Raw genomic sequence first — 23,396 nt, forward strand, 5'->3', positions numbered from 1 at the left:
ATCTCTCAGTTATCTGGATATGGAAGCTTGTATGCTCGATACAATTTGAGAAACACTAACAATCATTCAGTTATAGTGAAATCATACCACTGTTTCATGGGCAGGCTGGATTAATGGCAATCGGTCCATGTAAGTGCCACCACTCGTTCGCCGGATGCTAACATGCTATCAGTCTGCTTGTCTGACGTCATAGCCCCGTGCTTCAAGTGATGGTGCTATTTAGAGGGTTTAATTATTACCTTGACGTGCTCTCATGTTTCGACAAACTATACCAATAGTACATGCCATAACAAATCATGCGCTTGTGCGGAACTTGGCGCAAGATGGACCACATAAGATTGCGCATCGCTGAAGTTCAGGAAGAGGTGAATGGGAGTATTGCTGAACCTGTTTATGTCGTGGCTTAGCCAGGCAGTACGAAACGTACTGCCGCAAAATAAAGACGATGCAGGTGAAATATTTTTGTCTGTTAAGGGGAAGGCCATAATTTTAATGTGAGTTCACTCTAATGTATGCAGTCCTGGGCCCAATGGTTGCGTTCAACGCTACATAAAGAAATGGATTCTGTTTGTAACAAAATGTTAATAGTATATTTAGGGTAATTATTTTTATATTCATCGCAGCTATCATTTTTCCTAACACACACCTAGCCGTATGTTGTATATCTAAAGACGGGTCGTAGCCTATGCAATGTAAGCATAGAAAACAAAAGTGCCCTGTACGTGCAAGTTAATTGCACATAATGCACGGAACGAAAAAATTATTTGAGTGCCATCTTCTGTTTACAATTGCCGGTTGTTTCCTCGAAGTAACTCATTCTGGTAAATCCAGGCAAACAAAAACAAGAAAAAACATAGTGGAAAGTTCTTCTTATTGCCTTTTGCGATTCTGCGGATCCCTGCTTTAACGCACAACCCATCGAGTTCATCACTAATTCCCAACCCGTCTAGTTGATCATGCTCTGACGTGCCCAATGAGTCTTTACCAATAACTCGAATGCAGTTATTCGCGACTCCAACTAAATCCTCACCCCCTGACGGCTGCGCCAAGAACCAGCCGATCTACGTACATCCGCAGGTCCTCGCATTACAACGTGTGCTGCAACTTTCCCTCGTAGTTTTCAAATCGTCGTGATGCCGCCGTGCACAAGCCCGGAAAAACTGACAGGTATCGAGAGAATTTTGCTGCGTACCATTATGGGCGTGTCATCGCGGCGGAAAGACAGCAATTCATCACTTCATCGTTTCATCGTCATCACTTCATCGCTCTGCACCGACGTACACCGATATTGCCGCTCCAGGACACTGGTCTAGCCGATCGCCGTCACCTCAGAGTCACCAGTCGCGCTCCCCTCAACGCCGTCGCTCTCCCTCCCCCGCTTACTCTGACCACCACCCGGGAAACTAGCCAGTGCAGCTCCGGGAGGTGAGGCTGCATTGACGACAAGGACCGAAAAACCTCTATTGACGCCTACTTGAAGACGCAATTTGCTCGGTGTTCTCGTCGACGGCGTGACCGTTACTGCTCTCATTGATACTGGTGCCCACATATCTGTTATGAGTTCTATGCTCCGACGCCGCCACCGAAATGGGCTGACTCCTGCCGTCTCTCCTACTGGGCCAGTGGCTGATGGCACCCGAACACCGGTTCTTGGTATGTGCACTACCGCGGTACTGTTGCCGGCCACCACACTTAAGTTCTCTTCGGTGTTCCCGCCGCTTGCTCACATGATATCATTCTTGGTATTGACTTCTTGACCACCCACTCTGCCCTCATCGATTGTTCTACTGGCATTTTGCGGCTCGACCTGCCATTGTGTCCTGATGACGCTGCATCACGTAACACTCGCCTACATTCGGTGGAGTTTCTACGAACTATCTGCTCAGGCTGCCACTTACGTCCTCTTGTCACCGTTTCCCCCAGTCCCTGATGGTGACTATGTGGTCGCTCCCCTCGCAGATCTGATCCTCTCGCGCAACATCGCACTTCCTCACACCATAGTGGTTGTTGCCGAAAACAGAACGATGCTTGCAGTGCTCAACTTTTCTACTTCGGCAAATATATTCTTCAATGAATTTCCCTAGCTGAACTGTCACCGCTGGAAGAATGTACAGTTTATGCATTCACTGCTGACAATGTGACCGTGCCCCAACTTGTCATACCGGCGCCAACCAAGGCAGTTCTGAAGATATCACCCGACCTCTTACCTTCCCAAAGTGAAGCACTCCGCCGTGCTGTCCTGTTTTCTTACCTTGATGTTTTTGATGTTGAGAACAGTCCACTAGGCCGTACACATGTTAATGTTGCGGTACGTTGTGCCCTGCCGCGTGCTGCGCCAGGTGACTCCTGTCCTCTATGAGATAACTCCCTCGATGGCCACTCCACGAAGTGACACCATTCATGTTTCACGTCTCAAGCGTTACAACTGTGATAACCCATTTTGACCGCAACCAGCGCCGGGACAGTGCTTCACCGGCCGGGGATAATGTCACGAACAGTGGCGAAGACAAAGACATTGTAGTGAGGCTGGGTCAGAGTTTCTCCTGTTGGATTGAAGGAGCGGCTAAAAGGTGCGTGCCCTGTGCGGTCTTGACTAGCCAAGTGCTAGCCGTTTACTGTTGAGTGAATACTCCCCGTAACAATATTGTGACGCTCTTAGGTGCATAGTGGGTTCACGAATGTGACGCGCTTAGGTGCATAGTGGGTTCACGCCTCAACAAACAGTATGCGGGGGCACCGAGGGGTAGTGAACGAGGACGACGACGTGTGGCTGGCTGGCTGAATCTCGACAGGCGCTCAGTTGACCAAGGCCATCGCTTCTAACTCTACCCGGCTTCAAAGTAACGCCTTTCGTGGGCGTAACAGAGTGGTGGAGGTGCGGGGTACGACAGAACGTACCACGGAGTCGCAACATCTAGAACTTCGCCGGAGCCGTCGTCTTGCCGGTCTCTTGCCAACGACCTTCCCTATGGCTCAGGACGGAGGTGCACAAATGCCAGCTGTAGTTTCACCTTCTCAAAGGTCAGCGCCAGTTGGACCTTTGCGGCACTACATGGAACCACGCTCGTTCGCGGGAAAAGTGGGCGAAGACGTCGACGAGTGGCTTATGCACTACGCAAGGGTGAGCCGCTACAACCGTTGGGATTCTGTCACTCAGCTTGAATATGTTGCACTCTTTCTGAGTGAGACAGCGCTGATGTGGTATGAAAACCACGAAGACTCCCTAACAACGTGGGAGCACTTTGTCGAGGAAATTAAGAAGTGTTTTGGCGACACCCACGCCAAACAGAAACGCGCCGAGAGAACACTTGCTCAAAGAGCTCAAGCTCCTGGAGAAACATGCACTATATACATAGAGGAAATCCTCAAGCTGTGCAAAATCGTAAATCCGCAGATGTCCGAGGAAGACCGAGTCGGACATCTCCTCAAAGGAATTGCAGAAGATGTGTACAATTTCCTCATAAGTCGGGAACACGTTGATTCTGTCTCAGATGTCGTGCGTCATTGCCGTACGTTTGAGACGTTGAAAACACGTCGCATTGTGCCAAAGTTTGGACGCCTGGCGAATGTGACAACCATTGCCAGCGTCGATGAGAGCCCGTCTGCCGATCTTTCGTCTACTATACGGCAGATCGTGCGTGAAGAACTGCTGCGGCACCAGGAACTTGCGCGCGACGTCACACGACAACCTGACGCTTATTACCCGCAACACATGGCGCCTGCCGCACCCTGCGCTTCCTGGCAACCGGCGGTATGTGTCCCAGACGTCAACAACAGAGGTGCTCCATGGCCACGTGAGGACACATTTACGCCCGAACACCGACCAGCAGAACACCCTCGCCCCAGCAGGTTTGCACGCAGACCGACCGTTTCTCCTGTGCAGCAGGCTCAGCCGCTCCGCTCTGCTACACGACCCCCCACGGCTGAGCGCTTCGAAGGGCAGTTCATCGATCGTCGTTTACCTGTGTGCTATAGCTGTGGCGACTTGGGTCACATTGCCAGGTACTGCAATCGCCGCCAACCACCGAGGTTCGACCGATCGACGATGTCTAGGCGGTACCGCGCTCCTCTGGGCGAAACATATTCGCCCTCGCACACATATTTAGGAAGCTTGCCTCACCAGCACCCGGAGCCGCTACGGAACCGTTCTCCAGCATCCGATCGCAGCTTGACACCACCACCCGCTCCTCGTGTAAGCCGGTCGCCCTCTCCGCGGCGTCGATACCCGTCGCCACCTCCGGAAAACTAGTCAGCGCGGCCGTTGGAGGTGAGGTCGCTGGACAATCTTCGATATCGACAGAGATACCTCCAACCATTTGTATGTTTAAGAATAAGGTGTTTGTATTAATTGACGGGGTTTCATCCATGGCCTTAGTGGACACGGGAGCAACCGTTTCAGTGATGAGTCTTGCGTTTAAAAGCCTCCTAGGACGAAAGGTGATGTTTCGCTGGGACCGTGCCGATACGTTTCGCGGAGTGAGTGGGGAGTTGTTGTATCCTGTGGGCGTGTGTAATGTAGACGTTACCTTGGGTGGTCAAATATTTAACGCGGAGTTCGCTGTTCTACCTCATTCTACGCATGACGTAATCCTGGGTCTTGATTTTTTTGAAACTGTGTGGTGCCACCGTCGACTGCAAAACGGGTGAAATCAGTGTAGGTACGAGCTTTGCTGCGGCGTTTATGGAAGCCCCACCGTATCGTGAAAGTGTGCTTTGTGTATCCCGGGATACAGTTGTGCCTCCGTTATCCGCAACGTGTGTTTCAGTCGCCTGTTTCCCCGCCACCGACGGAACGTTTGACGCTACCGTGGAGCCCGTTCACCTGAGTTGCATCAAGAGGAATGTACTGATACCGTATTGCACGCTGTCAGTTGTTCAGGGACGCACCAACTTATGGGCCGTAAACTGTTCGAGTGAACCTGCAATACTACCACAGGGTCTGAAACTTGCCGCCTACCATGAAGATCACGTGCTTTCGCTCGCCATTCTTACAGAGGCCCATGATTCTGCGGATGAGCGCCATTTCGCTAATGTCTGCCCTGCGGCGCACTCCTCATTTCTGACTATGGTAAACAAGTCGCTCAGCACTAAGCAGCGTCACGAAGTGGCGAATATTCTGCTAAAACATGCCCGACTGTTTGACTTATTCCAGCAAGAGGGACCACCATTGTTTCCTCCTTCTCGTATACACCATCGCATCGATACGGGATCTGCCCAACCGCTGCGACAGAAACCATACAGAGTCTCACCGTCGGAACGCAAGGTGATCAATGACCAAGTCCACGAAATGCTAAATAAGAATGTAATCCAAGAATCATGTAGTCCGTGGGCAGCGCCAGTGATCCTGGTTAGAAAGAAAGATGGTACATGGCGATTTTGTGTTGACTACCGCCGCCTCAACACCATCACTAAAAAGGACGTATATCCTCTTCCGCGTATTGATGATGCTATCGACTGCCTCTCATCAGCGTCTTACTTTTCGTCTGTTGACTTGAGGTCGGGGTACTGGCAGATTCCTATGCACGAGGCGGACAAGGAGAAAACGGCATTTGTAACACCAGATGGACTTTTTGAATTTAATGTGATGCCGTTCGGGCTCTGTAATGCGCCTGCAACTTTCGAGCGCTTCATGGACAACATCCTGCGTGGTTTGAAGTGGGAAGTATGCATGTGCTATCTAGATGATGTAGTGATTTTCGGGCGCACGTTCAGTGAGCACAACGCGCGTCTCGATCTTGTGCTAGACTGCTTGGACAAAGCGGGTTTGGTGCTCAACTCGAAGAAGTGTCATTTTGGAGAGCGCCAAACACTCGTTCTGGGACACCTAGTGGATAAGGACGGTATACGGCCTGATCCAGCGAAGACTGCTACGGTGGAAGCCTTCAAGCAACCTCGCCATGTAAAAGAGCTACGCAGTTTCCTAGGGCTTTGCTCATACTTCCGCCGGTTTATTCGTGGATTTGCCAACATCGCGTATCCGCTGACATGCCTCCTCCAGAAGGGCGTTCCCTTTGAATGGACTCCTGAATGTGAAGCTAGTTTTCGTGAGCTGAAGTCTCGTCTGACGTCTCATCCCATTCTCCGACACTTCGACCATGCGGCTCCCACAGAAGTTCATACGGACGCTAGCGGTATTGGCATCGGCGCCGTCCTTATTCAACGCGTCGACACCAAAGAACACGTCGTCGCCTATGCGAGTCGTTCTTTAAGTAAGTCCGAGCGTAACTACACCGTTACAGAGCAAGAATGTCTTGCAGTTATTTTCGCAGTACAGCGCTTCCGGTCGTACCTGTACGGGCGCCCCTTCACTATGGTGACAGACCATCATTCTCTCTGCTGGCTGGTTAATCTCCGTGATCCGTCGGGCCGGCTTGCGCGTTGGACACTCCGTTTACAGGAATATAACTTTACCGTTTCTTATAAAAGCGGCCGCCGACACGCCGACGCTGACTGCCTCTCGCGCATGCCGCTTCCAACGACGGACTGTGACGCGGACAACTTCGACTGCTATATCGCATCACTGGAGCCGGGATTTCCTGATATAAATACCTTCAAGGTCGAGCAACAAAAAGACAGAACTTTAGAACCACTGCTCATTACTGCAAGGCAATCAGCACCATCCACTCGTTTCTGTGTTCGTGATGGGGTTCTTTACAAAAAGAACTATTCTACTACAGGCCCACGATATCTTCTGGTGGTCCCGGAGAGTCTCCGTGTCTCCGTCTTGCGCGCTATGCATGACGATCCAACATCTGGACATTTGGGTTCTGCGCGAACTCTCTACCGCCTCCAAGAAAGGTTCTACTGGCCTAAAATGCGCCAGACGACCGCCCAGTATGTGTCCAGCTGCAGCGAGTGTCAACGTTATAAGCGTCCGACGAGTGCTCCTCCTGGTCAACTCCATCCAGTGCCACCCCCAGCTCTCCCTTTGAGCAAGTTGGCATCGACCTCCTCGGTCCTTTCCCGCGTTCATCCGATGGGAATCGCTGGATTATCGTATGTGCCGATCACTTGACACGCTACTGTGAGACAGCTGCAATACCATCGGCTACTGCAACCGAAGTGTGTATTTTTCTGCTGCGTTTTGTCATTCTCCGACATGGACCTCCCAGAGTCATCATCAGCGATCGTGGGCGGCAGTTCACTGCAGACGTGGTCGAAGAGATGCTTCGTCTATGTGCTTCAAGGTTTCGACATTCCACCCCGTATCATCCCCAAACAAATGGCCTTACGGAACGCACGAACAGAACTCTTACTAACATGCTGTCCATGTATGTCGAGTCAGATCATAAGAACTGGGACAGCGTGCTACCTTTCATTACGTACGCATTTAACACCTCAAAGCATGAAGTTACGGGCTACAGTCCCTTCTTTCTTCTCTACGCTCGTCCGCCTCGTTATACACTAGACACTATCTTCCCGTTTTCCAGCCACGATAACCTTTGTATATCAGAGACAGTCTGTCTTGCTGAAGAAGCCCGACGACTTGCTTCGTTACGCACTCTTGTTTCACAAGACCGCTCGAAGGCACGCTGCGACCGCCGACGCCGACACGTGATATATGACCCTGGTGATTTAGTGTTGCTCTGGAAACCAACCAGGAAACGTGGACTATGTGAAAAACTGCTGGCCCACTATGTTGGACCCTATGTTATTACGGAGCGCATCAGCGAATTAACCTACCGAATAGCACGTCTCGCATCAAATGGCCGACGGTCAGCAAAGACTGAACTTTCGCATGTCGCCCGTTTAAAGCCCTTTATTTCTCGACAGCCTGTTTGACTTGCCCGGCGGGCTTCGTCTGCGCGGAGGGAAATGTGACGGTCTTAGGTGCATAGTGGGTTCACGAATGTGACGCGCTTAGGTGCATAGTGGGTTCACGCCTCAACAAACAGTATGCGGGGGCACCGAGGGGTAGTGAACGAGGACGACGACGTGTGGCTGGCTGGCTGAATCTCGACAGGCGCTCAGTTGACCAAGGCCATCGCTTCTAACTCTACCCGGCTTCAAAGTAACGCCTTTTGTGGACGTAACAATATGTTGCTCGCGTTTCAAATAGCGGAGTGTAACTGTTTAGTTAGGCGCTTTAATAAATTAATGATAAACTATACTATCACCCCATGCTACGCGATTCCGTCATTTCGTCCCCCAGATACGGGTCAAATCGCATTGACCATCGTCACAAAGTTGGCATTGAAACATGTAACACTAAAACTGCATTTCAGTCTTTCTTGCCTCGCACATCACGCGAATGGAACCGCCTTCCCGCAGATATCGTCGACATAATTGATAACCAGCATTTTCGTTCTGCACTAGCTAACATTGTATAACAGGAAGATGATAATACTTGTTCTGTAATATGCATTGTTTTATTTATGTATTTCTGTTTTGTAACCACTCCCGTCTTTAATGCCATTGGCCCTGAGGGTTCAATAAATGAAATGAAATGAAAATGTATGCTTAAGCTTCATTTGGTTTGGTTAGTTTAGTTTTTTGCCCCAGCATTAGTGTTACTAATGCCTTGAGCAGCAGGAATATTCCCGCGAACGTACTTTTGTCCGCAAGCAACGGTAGCAGGAACGATGGCTATAGTTCTGAAGGTCTGAAGTTGATCATGGCTCACGTTATGCCGCGAGGCGACATATCGTTTTGATAGCATGCTTTAGTTTAGCGGCTGAAGCAGATGCTCTTTTCTTATTCAGCGCGGTGAGTTGTCAATTTGTTCGCAAGAAATTTAAAAGCGACTGCTAACAGCGCTCGTTACGGATTTAGAGCATTCAGCCTGGCCACAGCGCCGCTAGTTAGCATTCTGACACTGTGCACACAGCCAAATTGCATTACAACTGGTTCGTCTTTCTTCCAATTTATGCATATGCACAAGTGACATTGCTCAAAATGAAACCCTCGATAAATTTCAGAAACCTATTGGAATGAACGCAACTGGGTCCAGTTGGTAGTTTTTTTATTTCTCACGTTTCCTCGGGGTTTGAGAATTCCTACGGGTGTTGGGTGTATGCTGTGTTCCCAAGCCTGGAGGCCACCTCGAACACTGCGTACCGCGAGCACGAACAAGCGCCAGTGATCAGACGAAGGCTACCGTATCACACGGATCAGCTTACTATAAAGAGAAAAGTGCTCCCCAACTCACATAAGGAACTCTCATTTGTTTTTATTCCAAAACACATGGACCAGGTAACGTTACAGTTGTTGTTCTCGTTCTATCAATGCACAATGTCCGTGCAGACCTTCTGAAAGCACGACAGACGTTGCTGCCTATATATTGCGGGATGCTATGTGATCTACTGCAACGCGAGCCACAGTGTGGAGTTGTCTATGAAGGTCGAAAACAGTCGTATCCTATCTGTAGTAGCAGACAAACCCCGCGAACAAGTTCTTGCACCTTTCGGAGGCCAGCTACGCACAAACACTTCCCTTTTTTTAACCTACCGCTCGCTTGAAAGGCTCTTGGTATTTATACATGACTGATGCGGCTCGCTATGCAGGCTGGACGTTTGCACACACATCGCAATGATTTCCGCGGTTTCGTAAATGAAATCCTCGAGGCCGATCAAAATAAGGTAATCGGCAACAAGGACCCTTTCGGCTTCGACGAAACCTCTCGATTCTAAGCCACAGACGAGAAATCTGAGCACAGCAAGTGAAAGCGCCGCCGTCATGCCGCCGCGAACTTCGATTTCGTAGCCATCTTTGTTTATTTGGCCAGTGTTGCCAGCACAAGTAACAGATTGTGGTATTGCCGTCTGAAAAAAAGTATGAAATGAGCTTCGTTCAGGGAGCTGAATATGCCGACGAAACATCTCGATTCTTTATAAACGCCACCAACGAGACATTTGAGCAAAGCAACACGTGAGAGAGCCGCCGTCATGCTGCCGTGAACCTGGATGTCGCAGTCATCTTTGCTTTTTTGGACAGTGTATGAAATGAGCTTCGTTCACAGAGCTGAAGATGCCGGGCTCACATGCGCTATATATCATAATGAAGTGGCACATAGCGTATCAGTAATGTGACAGTTTTGTGACATGGTCATAGCATAGTTCATATAAATGAAAAACTGCGATTGAAGAAAGTTATGCCTTTTCTTTTTTTTCCCTCGTGCAGCTGAGAGCAAAAAAGGCCGTCGAAGTGGATGACAATTTCATGAACACGTCAGGAATGGAATCCTCTGAAATTGATTACAGAAAAGTTTCAGTGGGTGACAGTATGATTGGAGCTGGCGCAATGTCCGGTGAGTTGCGATAGTGTATGCGCTACTTTTCTTGGGCAGCAGAAAAAAAAACAGAAATAAAATGACCTGCCATCTTCCATTTCCAGAATGGAAAGTTCATTAGAATCGAAAACGCCAGGAAGCACTAGCTGTTCTTTAGAGCGGAGATACCATTAAACAGCGCACTTGGTTAAGTTTTCCATCCTTTCGCCGATGGAATGCTCTTTGAACGGATATACGCAGAAAGACAACTCTGTCTCTAAATTTGTAAGCAAGGCTTAAGACTGATGGAGAAAGATTACCTGTACACTTCTCTCTGCGATTCGTAATATAGAACCACCAGTGACAAAAGGCTTTACGCCTTACTTCTAGAAAAAGTTCTGTATGCCATTGCACTCATCGCATGAGCTGTTAACATTAAGCTGGTGTCATTTTTGCGTGTGCTAATATATAATCAATATAATGAGCAAAACGAGAACAAGGTGAAAGCAGGAGCGATCGTTTCGACAACTGGACTTGTCTTCTTCAAGGCGGACAGGAGCCCACATTCCGACAAGTCCACTTGTCTAAAACTAGGCTCCTGCTTTCACCTTGTTCTCGTTTTGCTCATCGTCTTGAATTTCCATCTCCCGCCTTCCCCCTGTTTTCCCTATATAATCAATATAAAAAGTCCGTAAGTGTAGTCACATGACATTCGTTCATTACTTTGCATCGAGGCCAAGCAAATGGTCAACTGCAGTGCTGCCGCAACATAGTTAACAAAGAACGCGTGCATCGCGCACCAACTCGCAAGATTTCGACTGTAACATGATCGCCTCAGCCAGCGCCACACAGTATGCTTTCCTACTTCAGGTATTTTAGCTCATTATCTCCGCATGTTAGGCTGACGTCTACATCAGTATAGCCTGAACACGCGAAACTAATGATGTTTGCCGACTGCTTCAGCGGACAAAGCAGCTAGCGCAATTATGTAAGCCTGTTCCCATAGTTCTGTCTTGCGCCATTTGAGACGTAAATGCCTCCGGCAACTGAAGAAACATGCGAGTACCTTCCTCGTTTCGCCTTGATTCGAGAATGAAAAAAAAGTTATTTCGAGTACGCCCTACTTGGATATGAATCCAGCTTTAAGGATAATATCCCCAATCATTTTATTTCATTTGCTGCTTGCTGCAGCACTAGGTTGCACTACCTTATCGATTAATATCCGAATTTATTATCCGAATTTATCTCACTAATAGAAAAAACTGTGTGTGAATAACAGTACCTATTATGCATGCAGGTACACCGGCACAGATTGCTTTATTCGTTAGGAAATTTTAATAAACACTCTTATTTTCGACAGCTTATTCGTTTGCCATAATGATTCCCAAACACTCGTAGTTTATTTTAGTTATTTCTGTTTTATTACTTGCCCTTAGTAATATATGTGCTATTGTTATAAAGCATCTTGCTCTTTTACATCTCTTTTTTTATTATTATTTACTATTCCGTTTAATCTTAACATGGTTTACTTGTATAGTACAATGTATAACTTGCACTGCTTATGTCGTTTTTTACTTTTTGTATAATCTATACTTTGATTTCCTTGCATTGTACAGCTGAATTATTGTACTGCCACGCTCTCGAAGGAGAGCAGCAGTATTGAAAATAAAAAAAAAATATCTCATGCATTATATCCTTCGATGCTGCATTGACTTTTCGTGCATAGAATATGCTGTGTGGTACTTCACAACACAGCTGCTGTTACAACTTTCCGTAAAACTTTGATTTATTGCATTCCTTTTTATGGCTAGGAATGAGTGAAACACAAACGGCACGGTCATCAGAGAAGCTCGATGTCATTCTTTTTCGGAGAAGGAGCCTTGGAAAGTTCTGGAGCTTCGGTGTTAACCTTGAAAGAGTCAGAGGCGAAGGAGACAAGTTCTATTATATGGTCGAGGTAAGGACTGCTTTCAGCAAATGTTTAGCACTTCACGTGGTTACAGAACCTAGAGCGCGAACAATAAAACGGCAAATCCCGCCGTGGTTGCTCAGTGGCTATGGTGTGGGGCTGTTGAGCACGAGGTCGCGGGATCGAATCCCGGCCACGGCGGCCGCATTTCGATGGGGGCGAAATGCGCAAACACCCGTGTACTTAAATTTAGGTGCACGTTACAGAACCTCAGGTGGTCTAAATTTCCGGAGTCCTCCACTACGGCGTGCCTCATAATCAGAAAGTGTTCTTTGCGCGTAAAACCCCATAAGTTAAGAAATTAAAATAAAACGACTAAGATCGAAAGGCATGATTACGGAAAGTGTGAGCTTATACAACAATAACTTGAGTGGATTACGTTTGAATATAGAAAATGAAGACATGCAGTCCTTGTTTTAAATACATTTGGCGTGACAACTGAATGTTTGTAGAAATAGACCTACTTTATTCGACTGGCTCTAAACAGCCTTCGAACTTTTTGACCAGAAAGAATTGATTAAATGATCCGAAAGAGTTGACTGAGAGCCTCCGATTAGTGAAATTGGGGAGACGAATGGGTGGTATTCAGAGGGAATAAATTTTGGGGTAGGACCGTTTGCTGTGATAACGGGATGCCGGCGCCTGGGTTCAGAGGATCATTCTTGTTTTTCTTTACGGCATGCGTGTCCTCAAGTATACCTGCGCCGTAACTATAGCACGGCGTTTGTGAAGTCTGTACATGGGTAAAGCGACAAGGAAAGGCGGCAGCGGCTGTGGTAAAAATAGGTGACAGAAATGATCTCTGAATTATCCACCCCTGCGAGTGCACTCTGTCATTTTCAAGGGAATGGAAATGGTTATCTGCGACTGAGTTGGTGTCATTCTGATAAAAAATAATTTATAGCGTTAGCAATTATATGTGCACACTCCATGCACATTTCCGCAGTCGGCGTCGTCATCGGCGTCACTGTAATGTTCCGTATAAAGTACAAGTGCGATAACATCGCGCACGCGTGCAGTATGCTGTACGTGCAAGTGAACGCGCGCGGGAGTGAGCCGGGGATGGTGGCTCGATCTCGTGCGCTCAAGGTAGGAAGGCGGGGAGGAAGCGCGTCGTATTCCATCGCGTACAAGGCACCGGAAGTGTGGGGGGAGGAGGGGGGTGGCGTTCTACTGCGGCAGCGGCTGCTGGGCTGAGCGCGACCTCGGGGCCCTACCTTGAAAGCGATCTGCGATCTGTAGAGTGTAGGAGCGCCGAGCGCTAATATCTTCGTCTACACTGTGTTGTCACCGCTTAGTTCGCGTTCAAGCGAGAGGCAACACGAAGGTAAATTCTCTCTGTTGCTGCTGCCGCTCTTACTTACGCCAACGTGCAGACAGCGAGTGTCCGCGGACATCGAGTTAGATGTGTTCATGTTTTCCTGTGCGCGAGTGACACCATCGGTCTTAATTTAGTTAGTGAGCAAACGTTTACAAATTTATACGGCCGATAAAGATACTAGTCTTACTTTTTATAGCTTGCTAATAATTTGCTATCACAATCGATCGTTCGCCGTTCGGGCGAAACTTCAACCTTTTATCACCACCAAGTGATTTCGACTTTCGTAAAAGTAGGCGAACAGAATTAGCTCTGCTATCGCAATACGATTTAATATTAGACATACATGAATTAACAAAATATTAGGCGTCTATTTTCTCCAATTGTTTTATAGGAATAATAACGTGTCGTTGTAAACAAGCGCCCTTAAGATTCTACGGATTGCTCCTTTATTTACATAAATAACAGTATTTCTGCCGCGCACGAGGTATTTCACGAACGTTTGCCAATTTGTATGCACAATTGTGTAAGGCTTGACGTTGCTTCGTTTATGGAAACTGATGTAGTTGTCAGGACTATGTCTTTGTAACTGAGGCAAGCACATTAAAAAAGAAGGCTTGAAATAAATATCGCCGGCACTCAATTCATCATCAAGTTACAGAGCTCTTGAATCTGCATACTTCAGCAGCTGAATGAGCTTTCAGTTGTGTCTTCTGTCGAAATTCTACAATCTTTCTTGCAGCCAAGGTATTATTACACAATCAAGTGATTGTCTTTATGCCAAAGATAGCATGCCACTGAGAAATATTGACACGTGTACTTGTCTTTATAGGGCGACGCGTTTCACCGCCTAACAAATGTTAACGCACAGCGCAGGACGCACTTGCATGTGTGGGAGCTTCTGGAATGTTATCGATGGTTCCATCCGCTGTCTGTTGTCGCCGAACCTTGTGTAATCTGATTGCAGGTATGCGCGACGCGAATGGCGTAGAACTTTGTGGAAGGCATGCGGGTCCCAGCGATTACTCTGGAACATTCGACGACTGATGTATAAAAGCCGACGCGCTTGACCCGCTGATCAGATTTTCGACGATCGCCGACTGTGTTCGCCGCTATCGTTGTGCCTTAAGTATAGCCTGTCTTTGTGGGCACATGTTCGCCCAATAAAACTAGTTTTGTCTTTCGCAGTATTGCTACTGTGTTCTTTAACGTCACTACCACGTGACAATATGTTATGAACGCTATGTTTTGTATGTTATGCACCTGCTATGTTACGCATTAAATCTAGATGTGCGGTTTGCTGCTATGCGTGACACATCACGGGTTCCATCCCGTCTGCGGTGACCAAATTTCGATTGGGGCAGAATGCAAACACGCTCGTGTACTTAGATTTAGGTGCAGGTTAAAGAACCCCGAATGGTCAAAATTATTCCGGAGTCCCGCGCTGCGGCGTGTCCCATAACCATTTTGTGATTTTGGGACGTAAAGTCCCGAATTTATTTTTAAATGCGCAGCCATTTCTATGCTTACCCAACGAGAGAGACCACCCATCCGTCCCTCTGTCCGCCCGTCACCTTAAGACGATCTCTTTCAAGATAAAGCCCGCAGCAGTGAACGACTTCGTGCTGCCTGTCGCTTCAGCTAGCGTGCCTCGATGTCAGCGCCGTCTGAGAAGCGTGGCATCGAGGCACCCTAGCCTTAACGCGAACGAAGCGGCGGAAACACAGTGCGCATGAAGATCGCTTTCAAGATATGGGCCCGCGCGAATATCTTCAACGCGAAGCGCCGAATACAAAGCACACTGAGCTATCAGCATTGGGCACTATCTAACCGCCCCGGAGATCCCTTTCGAGATAGGGTCGGTGCGGCCGTGTTATACGCAGCCCCTGCCGGAGTACGGCTAATCAGAGTTCATAATGGTTCGCCGCGAAGGGATAAGGTGCTAAAGAGCGATAACTGCTTGCAAGACCCAGACCTCTACGTTTGTGTCTGTGCAGGCGCAGTACCGTCCCCTAAACTAAAACTCTCTAATACTATTTGCGCCGCAGTCCGCATCAGTTAGCGTCGCCGCAGCGCTGTCGTTTGTACTGGCCGGATCAAGTGTCATAAAATTGACATAATATTATTGCATAATTGACATGCATAACATAACGTTGAGTGTTTGTGTACGTGTGTGCGTGCACGTGTGGGTGTGTGTGTGTGTGTGTGGTTGCGTGTACGTGTGTGTGTGTGCGTGTGTTTGCGTGTACGTGTGTGTACGCGCACGTGTGCGCATGCGTGTGTGGGTGAGAGCACGTGTGTGTTTGTGCGCGCGTGTGTGTGTGTGTGTGCGTACGTGTGTGCGTGCACGTATGTGTGCGCGCACGTGTGCGCATGCGTGTGTGCGTGAGAGCACGTGTGTGTTTGTGCGCGCGTGTGTGTGTGTGTGTGCGTACGTGTGTGCGTGCACGTATGTGTGCGCGCACGTGTGCGCATGCGTGTGTGGGTGAGAGCACGTGTGTGTTTGTGCGCGCGTGTGTGTGTGTGTGTGCGTACGTGTGTGCGTGCACGTATGTGTGCGCGCACGTGTGCGCATGCGTGTGTGCGTGAGAGCACGTGTGTGTTTGTGCGCGCGTGTGTGTGTGTGTGTGCGTACGTGTGTGCGTGCACGTATGTGTGCGCGCACGTGTGCGCATGCGTGTGTGGGTGAGAGCACGTGTGTGTTTGTGCGCGCGTGTGTGTGTGTGTGTGCGTACGTGTGTGCGTGCACGTATGTGTGCGCGCACGTGTGCGCATGCGTGTGTGCGTGAGAGCACGTGTGTGTTTGTGCGCGCGTGTGTGTAGGTAACCTGTGTGCGTGCACGTGTGTGTGTGTGTGTGTACGTGTGTGTGTGTGTGCGTGCGCACGGGCACACAAAATCTTGGCGCACGCCAGAAAGGTTTTGGATTGGCGAGATTTGGTGCGCTACAATAAATATAGCTAGCGATACTATAGCTGCATCGCGAGCTAACTCGGAGTCATCACATCTTTCAGCGGCTTCGCGAATTCCACCATTCATCGGCTGATGCCGTATATTTTTTAGCTGCACCAATTTTTTGAAAATCGCCTGCGGCAGATATCACAACTCTAACCTTGATCAAATTACTCGATGAGTCGGTCATTACTTCTACAATAAAAACGCTAAATAAATAATTAACATAATTATGCTAAATATTTTCTTTTCAATATTCACTTCGAGGCAAATATTTCAATCTACAAATTGTAGCTAGTGGGTATGAAAGGCATTTCCCCTTAGACCGAATTCTAAAGATGGTACCGGTTTCGAGATATGAGCCTTCAAACTTGCGCTAAAAATGCACTGCTCTTGCACATTCATTCATTCACTTACAAAACTTTATTCACATGCTTCTTTAATAAAACGCTGTTTCATGCATTAAGCACAAGAGTAACTGAAATGCCGATGTATTTGGTTGGCAACTGCATGACGTTTAGTAAGTAGCCCCGGCAAGCCAACCTCCTCTGACTACAGCTCTCCCTCTTTGTCCTTTCCTTTGAGGCCCATAGGCTCGGTAGCTGTTGGGAAAAGGGCCCTACACATGGCTTCCAGACCAGTTACGGAAGTGTTTAGTTCATGGGAGCTCTTATAGGGACTCCCGCGTCACGATCGGTGCTCCACAAAGTGTGAGATGGTTAGAAGCCACCGTCTGTCTGTCACGAGGTAGCCTTTCCCACAAGCTCGCTTTTGTATGTTTTTAATGAACGTGTATCTGGATTATCACATAATGCACTCTCTTAGTTACTGTTGTTGTTTTTCTGCCTCCATAGTACGAAATTCTGAACTAGGCTTTTTATTTTCTTCTGGTACTAGAAAATGTGCAGTTAGCCCTAAGAAACGGTGGGGAGAACTAGACAACGATGGGCGTCAGGTACCGTGACGGTGGACTTGTTTTTCGTTTTATGGGTAAGCGCAGAGCGTGAAGCGTGGCAGCCCCGCCCAGCGGTCACAGCTGCTCCAGGGGGACGTGGTGGTGGCTGTCAATGGAACGTCCATCGGCAAGATGCCCCTACCGCAGGTCAAGAAGCTGCTTAACTCGTCCGGCGACCAGGTCATCATCACTGTGCTCTCCTCGAGCGCATTCCGCATCCTGAACACGAGGTGAGCAAGAGGGGCGATGCGCAAGGGCACTTAAATGGCCGCTCATGAAGTTTAGGAATTTAAGTGAGACAAACATGGTGCGTCGATGACGCGGTAACGACCGTGTATTATACCGCCAAGAAACAGCAGAAAATTTAAACAAAGGCCCGCGCTACTTCCTTGCTGAAGAAGCCGCCAGGCCCGCCGACACGGTTACGTCAAACGTGCGGCGCCATACTCATTGCGCCCACAGCGTACAATTAGCCAGCAACAGCGCGAAGAACTCGAGGATTACAGTGAGCCATATGGAGCGCAAAACCGTTTCCGAAAACGCGCCGCGTCGCAAAGAAAGAAAAGAGCGAAAAAAAAAAATATGCAGGTCCCATGCATTGTGGGAATCAATCTAAGCGAAGTGTTCTGTGCTGGTTACTTTGATTGACGATTATCAGGGGTGATGTTGACGGCGAAACCTTAAGATCTTCAACGTTTAGTCCAATACGAGTGTGGTGAGTAGATGTTAAACGTTACCTTGCGTTCACCACTGCTCTTTGTCTCCGTGGTACACAGAACACGCAGGGAGACGTGTTTGCTTGATGCGTTGTTGTGCGCCATCGTTCATAATCTTGGGAGGGTTTAGCATTATCATTGCCTCACATGGCACATCTCATCCTGGCAGAAGTATTAAACTTTGATTGAAATATGAGGTGGTACGTGCCAAAACCACAATTGTATTACGAGGTACGCCGTAGTGGCGGACTCAGGTTTAATTTTGACACCATGGTTTAATTTTGACACCACCTCATAACGCGTCCCTAAATCTAAGTGCATGAGCGTTTTTTATTTCGTCCCCGTCGAAATGTGGCAGCCGCGGTCTTGATCAAATCCGCGACCTCTAGCAATGTCTAGCAGCAAAGCTACAGCGGCGGGCACAGAGGTGTTTATTTGACGGTCGACCACTTCCGTAGTGTAGCCTGGACCCTGAGGTGCGCTTTAATTAATGCGGCTCTGCTTCTGCACGCCCTGCGTAATTTGTCCGCTTGGCATATTTGGATGGTGTATATTTTTCAGAAAAAGCTGGAACGTACTGTACCGTATCTTGAACTCAAGCTTATCCAGCTTCCCCGCAACCACTGTCCTATAGTAGTAGGGTTTCCTTACCTTCTTACGTACCTTCCCCCCTTGTATGGGAACTGCCTCTTCCCCTCCCACCTCTCCACAGGTCTATCTACGTCCCCTCTGGACTCGCACGTTAGTAGAAAGGGAAGCGTTGTAGTTTCTGCAATACTTTTGAAGCGGTCAGCGATAATTACAGCTGTCAAGAGGTTAATGTGGCGACGCCCAGGGAGCTCCAGAGGGCATTGTGCATATTCGATGTGGTGAGGTCCAAGCGAGTTCCTTGCGTTGCTTTTCGTCTCTGACTCGCTCTTGTCATGTATACACACGCTCTGAGCCACCCCCCACGCATTGTGCCAGACAGCAGCAGCAGCAGCAGTGGGAGAGTCGAAGGAAGAGGCAAAGCAAGCTTCGCTTTAAAACTAGATCGCAGGGGCAGGGCATGGCCGAGGTTCACAACGCAGTTTGTACTCAATGTAGAGTGGTCCGTAAAACAGGCGCTGGTCAAGCGCGATAGCGAACGTATTACTGGCAAAGGTTACCGGGCCATATGACCGGAAGTTCTATACGAACGAAACGTTTAGTTGATGCCACCAGGGAACTGCTTGAAGAACAAGACCATATAATAGACCACGCGGAAACGAGCAGATAATGGGCGAAATAACTAGGGGTGGGCGAAGATTCGAAGTTTAGAATACGAATCGAATACAAGCTAAATTTCTCTGATGGCAGTGCATGTCGATGCGTTGCACCACCATTAGCGACAGGCAGAATCCAGGCACCATAATCATCGACAATGGTTGGCGTTCCTCGTGAGGCGTTTCCAAACTTGTTTAGGCATAGGAAGTAGAGATGGGCTACCTTCAACAGTGCTTAACGTCACCACAACTGTCTGAATAATACTATTCAAAGGGCCACTAAGGAACAACACTAAACCTGCTTAGACTGATAAATTATTATCTCAAAATTCAATTTACAATCATTTTGATAAAAGGAAAGATTATTAGTTAACAAAATTAAAGCGACATTATTATTTCGCATCGGAACCTCAGCGCCGGTACGTCAGTGTTGCGTCACAGATTTCCGTGTACTTTCTCGTATTGATCTTGGCACAGCTAGTGTCTTCGAAACTTGCTAGGCTACGTTCGTTGGTTTCTATGAAATGTAATGTCATCTTACCTCACCCTTCAAACAAAATTATTAGATCCGAGCAGGCGCGGCGGTAATTCATGACGTCTGGGCGGCATGGTGCAGGTAATTTCGTGGCAGCGTGGCCACCCCTCTTTCGTAATCACGTCTTTTTCCGGCTTAACAACCCTCTTCTTACAGTGAGGGCGGTTGTTTCGCTATTGCAGAAGCGCAATTTATTAGTACGCCTGAACTTTTTTAAACTCTTTTGCGTCTCTATAACCTTTCTGCTTGATACCTCGAGTGCCTCCACTTGGGCGAAAGGTTCGCGTTCGGTGCTAAACGTAACCTTATAGGGCCCCTGAAGCCATCTGTGGAGACAAGTTTTATTCCGAGTGCGCAGCACGCACGCGAAAGGATATCCTATAGGATAAGAGATGTGGTGGATTACGTGCCTTCGTTCTTTCCCTCCTTTCTTACCAAATTAGTTTCTCCTCAACGTTCACACCCCAAACAAGGGAGCGAACGGCGTATTTGTGCCGAACTATGTTGTACAACATATTTTTCAGCTGTGACAAGCTTTTGCCAAGGTTTTTGGGGAAAATATTCGGTCGCGGTTGAAAGTATATTTCCCAACGCTTGTCAGTGGTGCAGATGAGACAGGGTGAAGAACTGGGACAAGACAGGCCCAAGCGTTTACTGTATCGTTCCGGACTATGATGGCCAACATGCTGCTTAGTATAAACTTAGCATGAGCTGAGTAAGCTATCGCAGCCTCTGCATTGCCGGCAGACATGACTCCCGTGGGCCAACAAGAAAACGTATACCGCTGGTGCCTCGCACAGCAATAGTGCAAAAGGGGGACAAGACAAATGTAGTGCGCCTTTAATTCGATGCACTCCAAAGCACATCGAACCGGCAAGTATGCGTGCGAAGTGAAGATAATGTTGTTCCTATGTTATCACTACTTTTCTCTGACTGCGAACGCTGCTGTAAATCGCCTGGCTGTGAGACGGATGTGCCATCACGTCGCGTATTGCCGTTACTATTATTTGCCCGCAGTGCCTTATACATTATAACGGTGGTGCAATTCCTGTCGCAGCTAGCCATGATTGTTTTTTTTTTCCGACAATGAAAGTGATTATAGTGACAACGCTTTCGCAAACTGCAATGTTAGGGTGGTTGCAGTGTTTCCAATAGACAGAGCGCTGAGTAGCGATAGGTGACAAAGTTCACAATCGGCGCGTTTTTGCCGACAGATATTGATGTTTTGTAGCCATCGTTGCAATTACAACTGCAACTGAAGCATTCTTTGCATTCTTTGCATTAGCTGGTGTAGCTTCGCATGGTGCAATTTTTAATACATTATAACATAGAGTGCTTTTTCTAGAAATGAAACATTGCGTTTGCGAATTGCCGTATTGCATAAACTTTATCTGGCCGATGGCGTACTACAAGAGGATCGTTTTAATGTTCGGAACACACCATGCACTATCAATAGGCCTCGTAACCTCGACGCCTTCATACATTTAGGGACTCCCTTTCTTTCCTCGGGTTTACGCCTCGAATGAAGGTGGAGATCTCAGGTACGGAAATCTCTTCGCATGTGTATTCACTTCCACACGGACGCACATAATCACGCGCGCGCGCATGCAGAGTCCAAGCTTAATTTAGCCAAGGTTCAAAATCTTTCAGGTGTGCTACAGGAGGATGCGACTAAAGGCATGTTGTCGGCCACTTTATGGTAGAAATCGCAAAATTGTTTCATTCTTCTAAATTGCACAATTATTCAAGGATAATTAATGAATACCTCAAGTCTTATAATTTCGAGACAAACTTCCAATGAAAAAGTTGTAGAGCGTTGAAGGAAACGTCCGATACCGCAGTATTTAAACTCGTGCCTATTATGCAACGAATTTTTCTGCGTCATAAACAAAACCCGTCAAATACGAACATACCTACGCGAATACGCGTTTGCGCGCCGCGATCGCGGTGCTCTCAAACGTGTCACGCCATGAACCAACAGCCTATATACTATAAACCTATATGCAGCAGAGCATGGTCAGGTGTCAACAGCGGTGGCTTTTGCACTTTTGAAACAGGGCGTACACGCCGATAGTATACGTACAGTATAATGGGAAGTTATAGCTTCTATGTATATATTCTTACCTTATCGCTTTAGCGGAATATCGGGATGGAAATGCTGGCGGCATTCAGTGACGAATGTGTTAAGAAAAAAATAACTGAGTGCTCTTCCACTCTGTGAAGAAGGATGACCAGCGAAGCTGTGTATGCGGGCCCCTTAATGGCGAACTGCATCTCCGCCGCGGGTCGGCTTGACATTGCACTATCTTCGGGATCGGCCCACGTGTGAGGAGTGCTTAACGCCTACTTCACCTCCGTCGCGAGTCGGGCCGGTATTGCACTATCTCCGGGATCAGCCCACGTATGGGGTGTTTTTTTTGCTTTCCACGTCAACAACGACACGAAAATTTTCTTGCACGGTAAAGGTATACAGCTTTGCTGTAAAGACCTAACGTGTTGAAAAGTCTTCTTATGGGGCACGGTAGAAGAATATACACTCTATCCCCACAAAATAATCCGGGCTGACTTCATGGAGCTAGTCGTAATTGTATTGCTTCGTTCACCCCGCCAGGTGGGTGTAGACGGCAGGGTTGCCAGGTTTGGCGATTTGTCACCTAATTGGCTACTTTTAGAGGCTCCTGGCGACCGAAAATCGGGCTTGGCGACTTGGCTACTTTCTGGCTACTTTTGGTGCTGTTAATTGGTCTAGGTAGTGTCCGAATCACACTCCCCCTGACGGCCCCCTGAAACCAACAGCCCCAAACGCCAAATCTTGAAGGCCACGCATTTGTGTCTTGCAAGCTCTGGAAGCAAATTCAGTAGCTAAACATATATCATAGCCACCATATGGTCAATGGGCCTTATTGGACTTATCCTGGACTGTCCAGGAGTGCCCGATATGTTTAATATGCAAAGCTAGTCGGCTGAAATCACCGTTTCGGGCAGTCCGGGACTGTCATGGATGGATAATTCAGCAGGACCAAGCAGCTCCTTCTGAGTAACAGGAATTAACGAATCTTAAAGGAAATGCTTTTGCGCCCTTCGTACGACAGAAGCAGTAGGTGGTGTCCCGATATCACCCCCCAGTGACGGTTACCTCAATAGAGAATCTCGAATACTATGGTTCTTGGCGTCAGAAACGACTGCAACGACCGAAAACGTGTCATGACATCCATCAGATTACAGGTGTCAATGTCTATGTCACTATGAGACTGCGTACAAGAGAGAGAAGTGCACGTGTGATGTCATACAGTTCGCGCGGGAACGTTTGAAGGGAAGCCATAGTGGTGCAAGGACGGCGTGCCGCCAGTTTATTGTACTGAAACTGGCGATATCGCTTCGGCCATGAGAAAGCACGAAACGGGGCGGCGAAAATTATCAAAGAACGACAGCTGGTCATTATGGTAAATTATGACACAATAATATGTGATAACATTGGTTTTGTTCTGTTATTTTGTTTGC

General features: G+C 48.0%; 1 protein-coding gene across 1 annotated transcript in view; it reads left to right on the forward strand.

Annotated features, from left to right (window-relative positions):
* Nucleotides 1–23,396, forward strand: part of LOC129380870 (uncharacterized) — an 85,699-nt gene that overhangs the window by 20,263 nt on the left and 42,040 nt on the right. The window contains exons 6-8 of the mRNA XM_055063034.2: nt 10,120–10,246; nt 12,019–12,164; nt 17,446–17,630. Of these exons, the coding sequence (XP_054919009.1) occupies nt 10,120–10,246; nt 12,019–12,164; nt 17,446–17,630 (458 nt within the window). The remainder of the gene's footprint in view (nt 1–10,119; nt 10,247–12,018; nt 12,165–17,445; nt 17,631–23,396) is intronic.

Source organism: Dermacentor andersoni, chromosome 1 (assembly GCF_023375885.2).
Source record: "Dermacentor andersoni chromosome 1, qqDerAnde1_hic_scaffold, whole genome shotgun sequence".
In the NCBI taxonomy this organism is placed as follows: domain Eukaryota; kingdom Metazoa; phylum Arthropoda; class Arachnida; order Ixodida; family Ixodidae; genus Dermacentor; species Dermacentor andersoni.